Source organism: Ochotona curzoniae, unplaced genomic scaffold, assembly GCF_017591425.1.
Source record: "Ochotona curzoniae isolate NIBS_2020 unplaced genomic scaffold, NIBS_Ocur_1.0 contig_2321, whole genome shotgun sequence".
In the NCBI taxonomy this organism is placed as follows: domain Eukaryota; kingdom Metazoa; phylum Chordata; class Mammalia; order Lagomorpha; family Ochotonidae; genus Ochotona; species Ochotona curzoniae.
This window is the reverse complement of record NW_024465421.1, coordinates 11,710,673-11,724,354: the sequence shown is the minus strand read 5'-3', so window position 1 is coordinate 11,724,354 and position 13,682 is coordinate 11,710,673. Positions and strand designations below refer to the sequence as shown.

General features: G+C 43.3%; 1 protein-coding gene across 1 annotated transcript in view; it reads left to right on the top strand.

The window, feature by feature from the left end:
• The first annotated feature begins 410 nt into the window (after positions 1-410).
• The window catches only part of CACNG3 (calcium voltage-gated channel auxiliary subunit gamma 3), a 78,104-nt gene continuing 64,832 nt past the window's right edge, over positions 411-13,682 (top strand). Inside the window, exon 1 of the mRNA XM_040973898.1 lies at positions 411-1,216. Within this exon, the coding sequence (XP_040829832.1) occupies positions 1,006-1,216 (211 nt within the window). The 5' untranslated portion in view covers positions 411-1,005. The remainder of the gene's footprint in view (positions 1,217-13,682) is intronic.

The following is a 13,682-nucleotide window of genomic DNA, read 5'->3' as shown; positions in this document are numbered from 1 at the left end:
GTCAAGCTGGTCAGCTGGCTTGGGAAGGGACGAAGAAAGCGTGCAAAAAGGACAGACCCTTTCAGCACCCCGGATGTTTAGGTCCGGGCACTTGCCAGGCTAGGGTGCAGCGGCAAGAGAGAGCTGTCCCTTTAGCACCGCAGAGGCTGGGACAACCGGCGGGACGACAGACCAAGAGCTATCCGTTCAGCACCACAGAGCCAGGGCGACGGGCGGAGAGCTGTCCGTTCAGCACCACGGAGCCAGGGCAACAGGCGGGGAGCTGTCCCTTCCGCACCGCGGAGCCAGGGCAACAGGCGGGGAGCTGTCGGTTCAGCATCACGGAGCCAGGGCTGCAGGCGGGAGCTGTCCCTTCAGCACCACGGCTCTCTGCCCTCAGAGAAAAGCGCTCTGCCCCCGCCCCAGGACAGTTTGAGCGGGGGTGTCGGGAGCAGGCGGAGAGCTTTCCTGGGAGGCTGGGGAAGCAGTGAACACTTCTCAGCGACTCGCCTCCTAGCAGTGCTATTTTTTGCCATCCGCCCTCACCCCCCAGCACATGCGCTCGCACACGCACGCACACACACACATACACACACACACACACACGCACACACGCACACAGACCTCTCTGGATGTCTTTGCCTTGAATCTCCCGGGGCTGTAACGAGCCAGGCACATTTCAAACCAAGCTGACAGCCCTAAGCTCGGGAGCCATGCCCTGCACGGACTCTCGTCACTACCGAGCTCCTGAGGAATGAAAGGAACCCGGGGACTCTCAGAAGGCAGCAGTGATGTGGACCAACCCCCTGGAGCCTGCACCCTTCAGAGGGCCGTAGGTGATTCGGGGAACTGGAGAGATCTCCAGACAGGAAAGCCTAGATTCTCCAAAGTCTCTGTGGATGCCGACAAAAAGAGACAGGAATATTTGGAAGAGCGTGCTCTAGGTTAACCAGCTGCAGAGCGATTTTCCCTCTGGCACTGAGTCTCCCCCTTCAACCCCCAGCGTCCAGAGTACCATGAAGAATTATGAGGATGTGTGACAGAGGTATCCAGATGTTGATCACCACTGTGGGAGCCTTCGCAGCTTTTAGTTTAATGACCATTGCAGTGGGCACGGACTACTGGTTATATTCCAGAGGTGTGTGCAGGACTAAATCTACAAGTGATAATGAAACCAGCAGGAAGAATGAAGAAGTAATGACCCATTCGGGGCTGTGGAGGACCTGCTGCCTAGAAGGTATTTACGAATTCCTCAATGGCTCTTAATAATCCAGTTTCTGATATTCTGGTGGGTGTTTGGGGGAGACGGAGGCAGTGATGAGAGAAGAGGAATAGTTCAAGTGATTGCAGAGAATGTGCAGTTGTCCAACCTCCATTCCCAGAAAGATCGATGCTGTGTAGGATAAAAGGTTTGAGTCTTGAGTCTCGTTGGTTGTTTTTTTTTTTTTTTGTACTAAGCTTCTTGAGATGAGATTTTTGTGACATTCTAGCCAGCTTCTGCAGTTCAGAAAAAAAAAAAGTCTTCATATCCAAAATTCCTAGGGTGTGTTGTGAACTGCTTGGATCTTAGGTTTGAAGTGAGGTGTTTAACTCTGCTTGCCTGGTGTTTCAGCAGCTGGGGGAGGGAGTGTGGCCCACACCAGAAGGGAGGAGGGGAACCCTGACCTGACCTGTCACATTCTGAGCTTTTTAAAAAATCTCAAGTAGTCTTACCATTTTCTTTGAAGTTTGATCTAACTCAATATTATCATGAACTTTCATTGCCAACTGGTGCCAGGATAGCATATGTCAACTCCCACCAGCACCCCACACATATTTTAATAAATCTTCCATATTGATACATATTTCATTATTTTGGATTTTTAAAAACATTAAATCTTGGTGTTTGATATCCACCTGTCTTTATTCCTAAATCATCCCAGAATTCAACAAATACATTCCTGTGACACTTACATAATATTGGATATCCAAGAATTACAGCAAATCTGCTGAATTATAAAAAAAAAAAAGAGAACTCATTCTAAATTATAATGAAGAGGGCAGATTAATTTTAGCATATAAAGCCCCTGTAGAGTCTATCTCTTTTAACCTTACTTTCACCATACCAAGAGTTGTTCTCAGCATCACTGTTCAATGTGTGGATGTCATTGGGAATAAACAAAATTAAGGAGAAAACCAAAGCTTCTGAGAAGCTTCCCTACAAGCTTGAGGGAAGTCACTGGATTAGAGGGGCGGGAGGGAGTTTTTTGCAGGCTCTTGAGGATCTATGAAGCTTGTCATGGTGATAGGCAAGGAAATTTGGGTTTCCTGTATGCTCCTATTCCCTTCTTGCTGTTGGTTCTCCACACTTGCACTCCCACTGGCTGGCATACATTAGAGCTTCTTAAGAACTTGTATTTATGTAAATCACTCAGGAAATCATGCTATGACATCACTTGCAAGTGTAATACTGCATCATTCCCTGGCCTTCTTCCCATGTCCTGACTCTGAGCCACAGCTTGCTTGACGATAGCGCTACTACAATTGATTTTACATCCAACACAGATTTGCAACTGGTGGTAAATCCAGATAGGAAAGGGTTGCTTGAGATGCAACAAGGGTTATTGGCAGTCAGAAGACATAGGTCGTGCTACAAACTCTATGTGACCTTGGCTAAGATACTTACCCTCTCCAGCCCACAGTCCATCAACCTGGAAGTGATTATTTAGAATAGCACTCTCCAGAGCTCACACTGTATCTAGTGTATTGACAGAAATTCTGGAATAATTTTTTCCCAAGTGTCATCAAAAATCAGCAAAAATTTGTGAGCATTTATCGTTGGGGATGTTTCAGCCATTTACCTTATGGAAGTTCTGTAATTCCCTTTCGTTTATTGAAATCAAGAAATCAAATGATTTTTTGTAAAATTATAACTTGGCAGATGTTTGGATGTTCTAGAGGTGTCATAAAATATATGAGCCTCCTCTCAAACCTAAAAGGGTAACAATATGCATACCATGTTTAAGTCATTCATAATTTTTCTTCCAAACCCAAGACCTGGGATGCACAAATAAATATCAGTTTTGATTTCCCCACTAAAGTGTGTGAAAAAATACATGTATAAAAGTAGAAGTGGAATACAATATTCCTAGACCCTTACTTAGAATTTTTCAGCTGATGACTTCTCCATTTTGTAATGTCACCATACAAGGAATGGGGACCCTACCCAGGTATGCTATGGAATTAGTCACAGAGGTGAGAAATTAAGTAGAGAAGAAATTGGTTGAATAGAAGATGTGCATTTGAGAAAGTAAAGTCTCTCTAGAAAATTTGTTGCAGTATCCATGCCATTTTTCCTGCCCTTTTAAAACATTTCTTTAAATATTAAACACATTAAGATGCCCAAACACTAGTAAATCATGGTAAAATTTTAACCATGTTACACACCCAGATAACCAACATCTAGACAGGAATAGAAAATTTTGAAACCAAGGTTTTTCTTAATGTGCTATTAAGCTTTCAAGAAATTTCCAGGAGTCTCTGATTTCTGTGTGAGCAAACAGATGCAAACAGATGCAGCATCCATCCTGGACATTTCCACCTCCTGCTAAAATGAAGATATACAACCATCTTCCATTTGGCATCTCCTGCATACCCCTAAAGACTCAACACCCTCATTTCATGATCCCTCAGATGTCAAAGGATAACTGGGAAGTCGTATACTTCAATCTCCTTCTAGAAGAAATTAGGAGAGTCAATTCCTCCATAATTTTTGAAGAGCCATGAGACAATGTGCTACTATGTCTGGAAAGAATAGAATGCTCAGGAGGGACATGACAGCTGTCTACAAACATCGGATGGACTGTCAAATGGAAGGGAGATTTGAAATGTTGTATGTCACCTCCAGGGAATAGAAGCAGGAGACGGAGGAAGCAGGTTGTACCTCAGTATCACTATGGAATAAATGTGGAATAGGAACATTCAAGAAATGATGAGTCCTCCATATACATATTTCAGTAAAAAAAAATGTTACATCATTGGTCTCAAACTGCACTAGTCATCAGAAGCACATGAAGCATTCAAGAAAATAGATTGCTTGCATAGTCCCTGCTTCTGTAGCTCTGTGATAAAACTGGTATATTCTCTAAGTCCTCCAAGCAGTTACAATGGTAATACCAAGGCATATTGAGTACTTGTAATAGATCTGGGATGACTAAGTGTGTTAAAAATGACCCTATCACTCAAATGAGAGAAAAGTGCATCCAGGTTTGATTTTTGTGGCCCTGTGTTTAGTGTTCACGATGTGCTTGGAATGTTCCAAGAATTTGGGGGAAAAAATAGCTCTTTCATCTCCAAAGGAGCTCAGTGATGTTGGTACAGTTTTTACCCTCATTTTACAGGTGAGGAAACTGAGCCCTGAAGAAGTTGCATAACTTGCTCAAGGTCACACATCTCAGTTCAGCAGTCAACACTCAACCTGAGCCACACTGCTTCTGAGAGCCTTTGCTAGAGAATGTTAATTCATGCTCTCATGAATAGTTTGCAGCTGATACAAACATTAGCTCATTAGAATGCCTAGACACAGGATTTTTTCCCGCTATTCAGATGTCCCAGATCTCAGAACACCCAGCATGTCTATGTAACAATCACAGAGGTACAGGAGCCAGGCAGCCACCAACTTAGAAACATCAAAGGACACGCTTTGAATGAAAAAAACAATCAACCTATGTAGAGACACCCACACTGAGCAAAGAAGGCCTGATTCATTATCTTGAAACATTGTGAGGCATTCACAGAGTAACGCCCCAACCTGCTGCATGTTTTCAATGGCAGCGTTTGAATTTGAATGAGAACATGTTCAAGATGTAATTTTCTTGTTAACAAAATCTTGGAGACTAAGGACAATTAAAATGTTATGTTAGACAGTGGAAGGCCATTGGCCAACTAGCAAAGAACACTAATCCCATTCCTGTCATTAACAGGTGTGTGAATCAGGCACGTTAGCTTCTCCTTCAGGGCTATTTTGGACTTCACTGTACCAAATTCTAAAACAAGATCTTCAGGGCGACAAACATGAATTTAGTGGTTAAGCTGCCGCTTAGGATTATATATCCCATACCCAAGAAACTGGGTGCAAGTCCTGGCTCCACTTCCAGCACCAGCGTCTTGCTAATGCACACTGTGGAAGGTAGCAGATGACAGCTCAAGTATATGTGTCCTACCACCTATGTGAGAGTCCTGAACGGAGTTCTAGGTTCCTGACTTCTGCCTGGTCCATGTCTGGCTGTTGTAGGCATCTGGGAGAGAACCAGTAGAGGGAGTTTGTGTGTGTGTGTCTACTTTTAAAATAAACATAACAATTTAAACATGAAATGAGAACTTTAAAAAAGATGAAGCAATAACAATCACAGATGTCCTTCTGGACTGGGCAAGTTTCATATGAAATGTGAAGCTTTTTTTCCCCCATTCTTTTAAATCAATGCTAGCACGGAGAAGACAATAGTATGCTTGAAGAGTAATGTTGTCATTAAAATCTGATGTCACCGGGGGAGCAATAAGGAATGGTGGGGATTATAGCAGACTGGAGGACTGGAGTTCCTTGTAGAAGACAGCTATCATTACCACTGCTCCTACTTGGCTTGAATTTATGTTGACCCTGGAGAGATGTCCACCAAATGTGGCACAATATTTAAAAAAAAAAAGTCTAGTGTAAAATGTCTTCATTTTCACAACGTGAATAGTTCATGTGATTTTTTTTATTATTATAGAACCAGTCAAACCAAATCCATCTTGTACCTAAATTTGGCCCAGAGACTGCCAGTGTTGAGTTCTGAAAATTAATCGAATTTTATGTTTAAAACTGATTTTATTTTTATTTGAAAGGCAGATTTACTTAGAAAAAGAGAGACAGATAGAGAGAGAGATCTTCCATCTGCTGGTTTATTCTCCAAATGGCCACAATGGCGGGAACTGGGCCAATCTTAAGTCAGGAGACAGCAGGTTTTCTGGGACTCCCACCCAGATGCAGGGGTCCAAGAACTTGAGACATCTTCCTGTTACTTTCCCAGACCAAAATCAGGGAACCGGACCAGAAGTAGAGCACCCAGACACCGTTTGGTGCCTATATGGGATGTTGGCACTGCAAAGGGTAGCTCAGCCTACAGTGCCATGACATCAGTCCCAAATTTTAATATTTTATATGTGGTTCTCAAATTCCTTTTTTTCTCAGTTGATTAAATTTTTTTTTTCTGCCAAGAAAAGAAATCTCATTTAAGATTCTAGAATGAGGAACCTAAAATTACAGAGAATTTTTGAAAATTTGCTGCCTCTGCTACAGATGGGCCTACATGGCATCAAACATCTGGCTAGAAAATTGAAAAAAAATCCAGTTATTAAAAGTTCCCCTTTATTTCCAAATCTCCAGATGGCTGATTTTTTTCAGCCATATGGGGTTCCAGCTTTATTTATGTGTTCGAGAGCCTTTAGGGAAGCTGCAAAGATATGGCTGAGTATGGGGGTGGGTGTTTCCTATGTGCCAAGGTCTGTGCTAAGAGGTTCCACATATAGAACTCATACCCTTCCTCTCTCTCACCCCATGTCTACCAGCAGAATATACCCTCTATAAGAATGTGGATTCTTGTCTTGAGGCACTGCTATATACCTGGAACCATGGAATCAGCACCATGTCATCATTTTTGCTCTTTGAGTCCTCAATTTAATGCCTCCCCTGCCCATAGACATTGTGCAGAACGTTCTAGAGCTGTTAAACTCTCTTCTCTAAACCTGACCTTATCTCTTTTCCTTTGCCTGTAACTCTTCATGCTCAGTCCTGAGCCCAAGACACCTAAGGAAATGAAAAATGAACTGCAGTGTTGTGATAGATGGGAATGACCATGACCAGGGCTGAGTGGTGATAGACTAAAGTCTGAGCATGACTCAAAGGCAGAAAAAAATCATCTATATGACTGTATTATTCTTCAGATTTTGAAATCTAACTCAAGTCTGTACCACCATGCCCATCTTAGCTCTTCCTGGGACCCAACACCACAAAGCTATAGGGTCAAAACCAGAAGCAGCTTGCATCATCCTGACCTTGCTCTGATCCTACAAAACCATTCATGCTGAAATGCTGGTCTTACATCCTACTGAATATTGAGCATTTTGAACCTACCTTTAAGCTGTGGTATCTTGAATGAAGATATGCTTCTCTTCTTTCTGTCTCAAACTGGAACTACCTACCTTCTGATTCAATGATTCCCTGATTCTATCTGAAGGAATGTGTGCCTTGAAGAAACTTTTGTTTATTTCATCATTTGCAACTGAATCTCCTGCCTTAGATTAAAGGCCAATGACCTGTGTTTTGGCTTGAGTGGTCAGTGTATGCTATTTGGTATGGGCAACTATACAAGTTTTGTGGGGAAAAAATCAGAGAAGAAAATGACTGCTGCTTTGATGTTCTCAGAGATTAGTGAGCACCAGGTTTAACCAAGTGATCATCTGATTCTCTGTGGCAACTCTTCGACTTATCTTTGACTACTGATTCAGCTCTAGTAGCTGCATGGTTAGATGTAGAAAATCTGGGAAATGTACATACATTTTTCTTCAGTAGAAATACATATGATATTTGCTCACTACAGGAGATAATCCCAAATACTGTGGATTTATTGTCTGCCCTCTAGGATATTAATCAGTTGTGTATCTGCTGTAGTCATCTTACTGCAGATTTTGCTTTCACTGAAAGCAAATGGTAGCAGTTTCCTTTGAACCAGTTTTGTCCTTCTGATGGTTGTCTCACTGCTGAGTGGGATAAAGCTTGACATGAGCTCACTGTATTTTAGAAGAATTATGTTTTTAGCTATTTCGAAATTATACTTTGTCACACAGCAGTGCACGCCGCCATGAAAACTGTATTTTGAAGCTAAGGAGAAGCCTAAAACATTCCAAAGTTGCTTTCTCCATCTCCATGACCCTGACAAAGTAACACTTTTTCAGTGTAGGAGGAAATGGGTCTTCAAATAGTTTGTGGGAGAACACTGGATGATAACAGGGACCTCAAGGCCAACTAGACCTGGGACATTACCTGGATCATGCCAGATCCTAATGCTGAGATCTTAGCAGTTGTTCAACTGCTGGCACTGATCAGCTGGGAGGCCTGCATCTCATATTGGAGTGTTGAGGTTTAATATTTGCCTCTAGCTTGGGGTCCAGCTTCCTGCTAATTCAGACCCGGGGAGACGGCAGTGATGACTCAAGTCATCAGATTCCAGTCACACAAGGGAGACCTAGATTGGGTCCCTGGCTTCCCAGCTCCAGCCCCACTCAATCCTGGCCATTGCAGAGAGAGACCCACAGTTCTCTCTCGCCATCTGTCTGTATTTCCTTCTGTGTTTCTCTCTTAAGTAAATACATAGAAACACAGCCAATGAGCACATTTAAAGATAAGCAATGCTTTTACCTCCTTTTGTTTTAGTTTATGGAGTTCTTTCATGCCTCAAAGCAACGTGTTGGTCATTAGCTCTTACTTGATTCATTTTAGATAGCCTCCATTTTCTAAGGCAAGTGATGAGATGGATTTCTTATATAAGTACTTCCTTCCTTCAAACCCTTCTAACTAACTCTTTGGAGTTACCATAATGCCAAAAAGAATAATTTATTATGGTGGAGGGTGTTTGGGAAAGAGAGAAATGACAGCTCATTTCTGGTTTAGACACTTGCTTAAGCAGTACAAATTGTGCATCTGCTCCTGTACATCAGCAAGGGAGTGGGAGGGACAGCGTTGCTGAAAGAGAACATGGCAATGGATAGCTTGCTTGAAGCACTGGGGTCCTGTGAATTTACAGGATCCAGTGGCAGGGAGCTGAGCTAGAGTCACTGGGTCAGTATGTCACCAAAGAGAGAACATAAGCCAAAAAGACTCTAGCTGGGACTACACAACATTTATGAAAATGTCACCCGAATTCAAGGCAGTCTAGCCTAGTGGTCCAATTAGGGCCAAAAGACAGCTGGTTGTCCATTGACCAAACCATACAACTTCTTCCAGAATTCAGTCTGTCCAATGGGAGGAAGGTCTATAAAAATGTTCATTGTGTGGGTCAACTGCAGTTCCAATAGCAATCACCTATAAGTTAATGATCATTGGAGTTAGGTAGACTGAGAAGGACTGCAGCAGAGGCAAATATTCCATGACAGGGGGAAAAGTAGCCATGGAAATACACCATAGGCTTCTCAGTAACCCATACAAGGGACTCCACCAAAGGGTCAGTGTACAGCTTCCATCTGAGCAGAGATCCCTGCAGCCATTTGTGTCAACCGGGGAAGCAATAACCACCAAGACAGCTTACAAGCTCTCTCAGTGAAGGGGAGTGACACATTGGTCTAGTCTTTCTTCCTGCCCTGAGCATGGATCTCTGCAGGAGATGGGCTTCCTATCTTTAGGAGAGGTAGAATTTTACTGTTTTCAAGGAGAAGAGCTGGTAAAAGAAAGTAAGATTCAGTAGAGACAGGCGAAAGCAGAAGTCAGGATTTGAGAATCTACTGAACCTTCTCCAAAGCAATACAGATGAACAGGAAGCTAGAGCGTGACAAGCTCTCCAGACCAAGAGGTTTTCTGCAAGGGTAGAAGCCACATGCAGCCTACCACCCAGGTTTGCATGAAAGACAGGGTGGATCGTGAGAACCCCAGAAAGGGGTGCCAAACAGCTAGTTAAAATAATATCTAACTACCTCCTAATGAATTGCTCTTCTGTGACAAGCTATGATTGTTGTGGCAGATTGAATATGCATTTCTAAGCCAGTCCCTGAGTATTCATTTATTTAGCAGATATATACTATGTGCTAGGCCCTGTTCTAAATGAGTACCTTACCAATATTAATTTTCATGACTTTCAGAGATAGATGCTATCACTATCTCCATTTTTACAATAAAAGGCACACACTTAGAAAGACACAGTGGGCCTTGAAACCCTGCCGTCTGCTGTCTTTCATGCACTGCATGCCAGGCACTTGGATAAACACCTGCCACTCGAAGTCTCAGTTGGTACTCAAAATAGCCCTCTCTACTGCTTATTTCCCCTCACCATGTGCATGGAGACTTGAGGCTCAGAGAGTTGAATATCTTGCACAGGACCAGAGGTATGCAAGTAGTTGAAGTAGTTTTGTACAGGGCTAGACCGTAAACCATGATCTCTCCCCAACATCAGCCTTATGGGGTGGATCTCCTTGCATATGTCCTTTCCTATGCCAGGCACAGCATGGTATCCATCACCATCTCCGAACCATTAAATGCCTAGAAATATTGTTTAGAAAAAAAAATTAACCTTAGCCAATTTGTAGTCCAAGTCCAGAAAACAAAGTCAAGAATCAGAAATATAAAGGCAACAACATTTAGATCTTTTAGTGTTAATCAATGCAATCCTGTCTTTGGAGAGCAAATGCCATGCCCATCATTTGGAATTCACAAAAGCAAGAATGTGGCTATCAAGGAGTGTGGCTCAAGTCAGAGTGTGCTCTGGAATCGGTTGCTTGCAAACTTGGAGAAGCCAGTAGGCTCCTGGCTATTTCAATTCTGGAGGGAGTAAACTTGAATACATGATTTCCTTGACTTCTTTCAACTTGAAACCCTGAGTCAGGCAACAGTCACCTCCCCGTGCCTCCTGGTTTCTGGCACAGATCAGTCTGTTAGATACGGAATTTGTAACTGGACTTTCCAGCAGTACACAGGGAGCCAAAACAAATAACAAACAAACAAAAAAAAACTATATTGGAAGAGTAGCAGACACACAGGAGAGCAGTGCAATGCTAAGCCTGTTTCTTACATATCTTGGGTCAGAAAGAAGCAGCTGGAATGAGATTGGCGCTGGCGAGGGTTGACACCATCTATCCCACTTTTCAACCTGCATGTTGTAATTATCAAGTGTCTGCTGCCATCCACAAACTCCACCACATTTCCCTGAACTACCAGCCTAGAACTAAAGGCGGGTGTTGAGTAGACACTCAATAATTAGGCACTGGAAATTGTTGCTGGAGGGAAGGTAATTCAATTACCTTGAGCTTCTCCTGAGGAACCCCTGCTAATGCCTAAACACTTGCTATTCTGTTTCTCAGTGCTTGCGAGCCACTCTTGTAATGATACATCCTACAACCCCAGCCACAATGGGCTGTAACTCAGCAGCCCATAGTCAGAGGGCGTCTGGCGTTCCAGTCTGAACAATTTCCATGCTATTTGTACATCTGCTCTTTTCCATGTTGTCCTTGAAGATTATTCAGAGTAGCTCAACAACCTTCATTTTAAAATTCCCTCAATACCCTGGGTGCAAATTTGGGGAAGGAAAAAAGGCAGCTACGTGTTGTGTGGACATATTGTGCAGAGATCCAGCAGACACTGTTTCCATTCCCTGTTCCTAAGAGTCTATACACATTTGGTTACCTGCACATTTAGGAAATGGCATTCCCACCACTCTGCATTCTGTGGCATATGCTGTTCACATCATGCATAGCTGTCTTGAAATGCAATAATATCCACCTGTTAAGTTAAAGTAATTTAAAAAAAAAAACACTGGTAAGGATTAAGGCATCTTCCATCATAGCATCAATTACAAAATTCTACTGTCACCTGTGGAAATTGGTTTGGACAGAGAGCAGTTAATATAAATGCATATTTACAACCAATCATTCGGACCCCTGGCAAATTACAGGACTGCAGAACCAATTAACTTTATCATCGTACAATGCCTTCAGATGTGTATTACCAAGTAAAGCTGGATTTAAAAAAATATATATATGACTTTTCACCGAAGACACATCAGGCATGAGATCCAAAAGCGCTGGATGGTTAGAGAAAAATAAAAGGTTCAAATCAAGAGGCAATGATGTTCATCGGAGTCAAAGGTCTGCCGGGCCAGGTAGTAATTACGCTTTTCTGCTTTTTCGCTCCACAATGAGTGCTGGCTTCACTGCGGAGCAGTGGGAAGATGACAGGGGTCAGCTGTCCAAAGAAAATAAGGATTGAACCAAGGAAATCAGGGATGGGCTACCCTAAAAGGTGATGTTCCAATTAAAGTCTCTGGGGTGACAGCAGTAGAGGCATCCATTTTTTAAAATTAAGAAATGGAGAATCCAGGGCCACAGTTTGGCATAGCAGTTACAACACTTTCTGAGATGCCTGCATGCAACGTCAGTGTGCCTGGGTTTCAAGCCTACTAACTTGTGCCCTCAGAAGCACCAGGGGATGACCAAAGCTGGTGGGTGTTTGCCACACATATTGGAGACCCATATTTAGGCTCCTGAGTTTGGCGTGGTCCTGCTCAATGTTCAGGCATTTGGGTGGTGAACCGATATATAGGAGTGTTCTCTCTCCCTCTCAAACCAAATAAATAAATGAAGAGAAAGAAATGGAGACATCTAGCCCAGTACTATGGATTTCTTTCAAACTGCTCTAAATTAGGCAAGATATACTATGGTGAGATAGAGATTGGAACTGGAAATAGGGTGGACAAGCTACGCTGCTCTAAGAAAGTCACCTTTTGTTTTTCAGAGATTTATTTATTTATTTTTATTGTAATGTCAGATATACAGAGAGAGAGAAAGAGAGAAGAGGAGAGACAGAGGAAGATTTTTTCATCTGGTGATTCATTTCCCAAATGACCACAATGGCTGGAGCTGAGCTGATCCAAAGCCAGGAGCCAGGAACTTCTTCCAGGTCTCCCACACAGGTGCAGGGTCCCAAGGTCTTAGGCCTTCCTTAACTGCTTTCCCAGGCCACAAGCAAGGAGCTAGATGGGAAGCAGGGCTGTCGGAATTAGAACTGGCACCCATACGGGATCCCAGTTTGTTCAAGGCAAGGACTCTAGCCACTAGGCCACCGCACTGGGCCAAAAAGTCACTTCGAATTTGTCTGCAGTGTCCAAGGATGCTGGAGTAACCAGGGAGAGAGAGCAAAGCAGAGAGAAGCAGATGTGTTGAGGGTATTGGAGGCCAGGTGTGTAAAGTCTGAAAGGGACTTGTGAGGACTTGAACTGTGGCTTGAAGAGAATTGGGAACCTCAGAAGGATTTTGAGCCCAGGTGTGTTCTCGAGTTGGCTCACGCTTCTCCACTTTCAGTTTTGCTGCTTAATGAAAGTGGCACTTTGGCCTATGACCTCTCCTGCTTTCCCCAGGCAGGCATTCGAGCTCTAAAGCTTAAAACATTGGCCTCCCCAAACCCTTACCCTTTTCCATCCTGAGCTCTGGTGGAAGAGCATCTTCGCAACATTGCTTTCCTTCTTCTACCACCAGGTCTAGAGTTCTATTTCTCATGGTGAGGACAAGGAACTTCACAAATGACACCAATGTAGAAGTTCCTTGTGCTTCAAGAATCTTGCAAAGTTTTCAGACCCTCATTCCCACTGAGCAGCTCTTTGTTAACTCAAAATTCTCAGCTGTCTCTGACCAAGGCTGGTGGCTCCATCTGGACATCCAATAACAGATGCAAAGTGAGCATGCTTACATGTGGGGGTGACCTCCACCTGCATTCTCTGTACTCTAAGTAGTTATTGGACAGGTGCTCTGTGCCAAATATTACACCACGTACCAAGGATTCGGTAGACAGTTAGGTGGCCATGGTTTTTGTCTCGTGGAGCTCACAGCTGTAGAGGGAAGATGTGGACCAAGAGCAGCCTTGGGATGGGTATTTGGCCTCACGGTTCAGGTGCTTGGGGTCCACATCAGAGAACATGGATTTGATCATT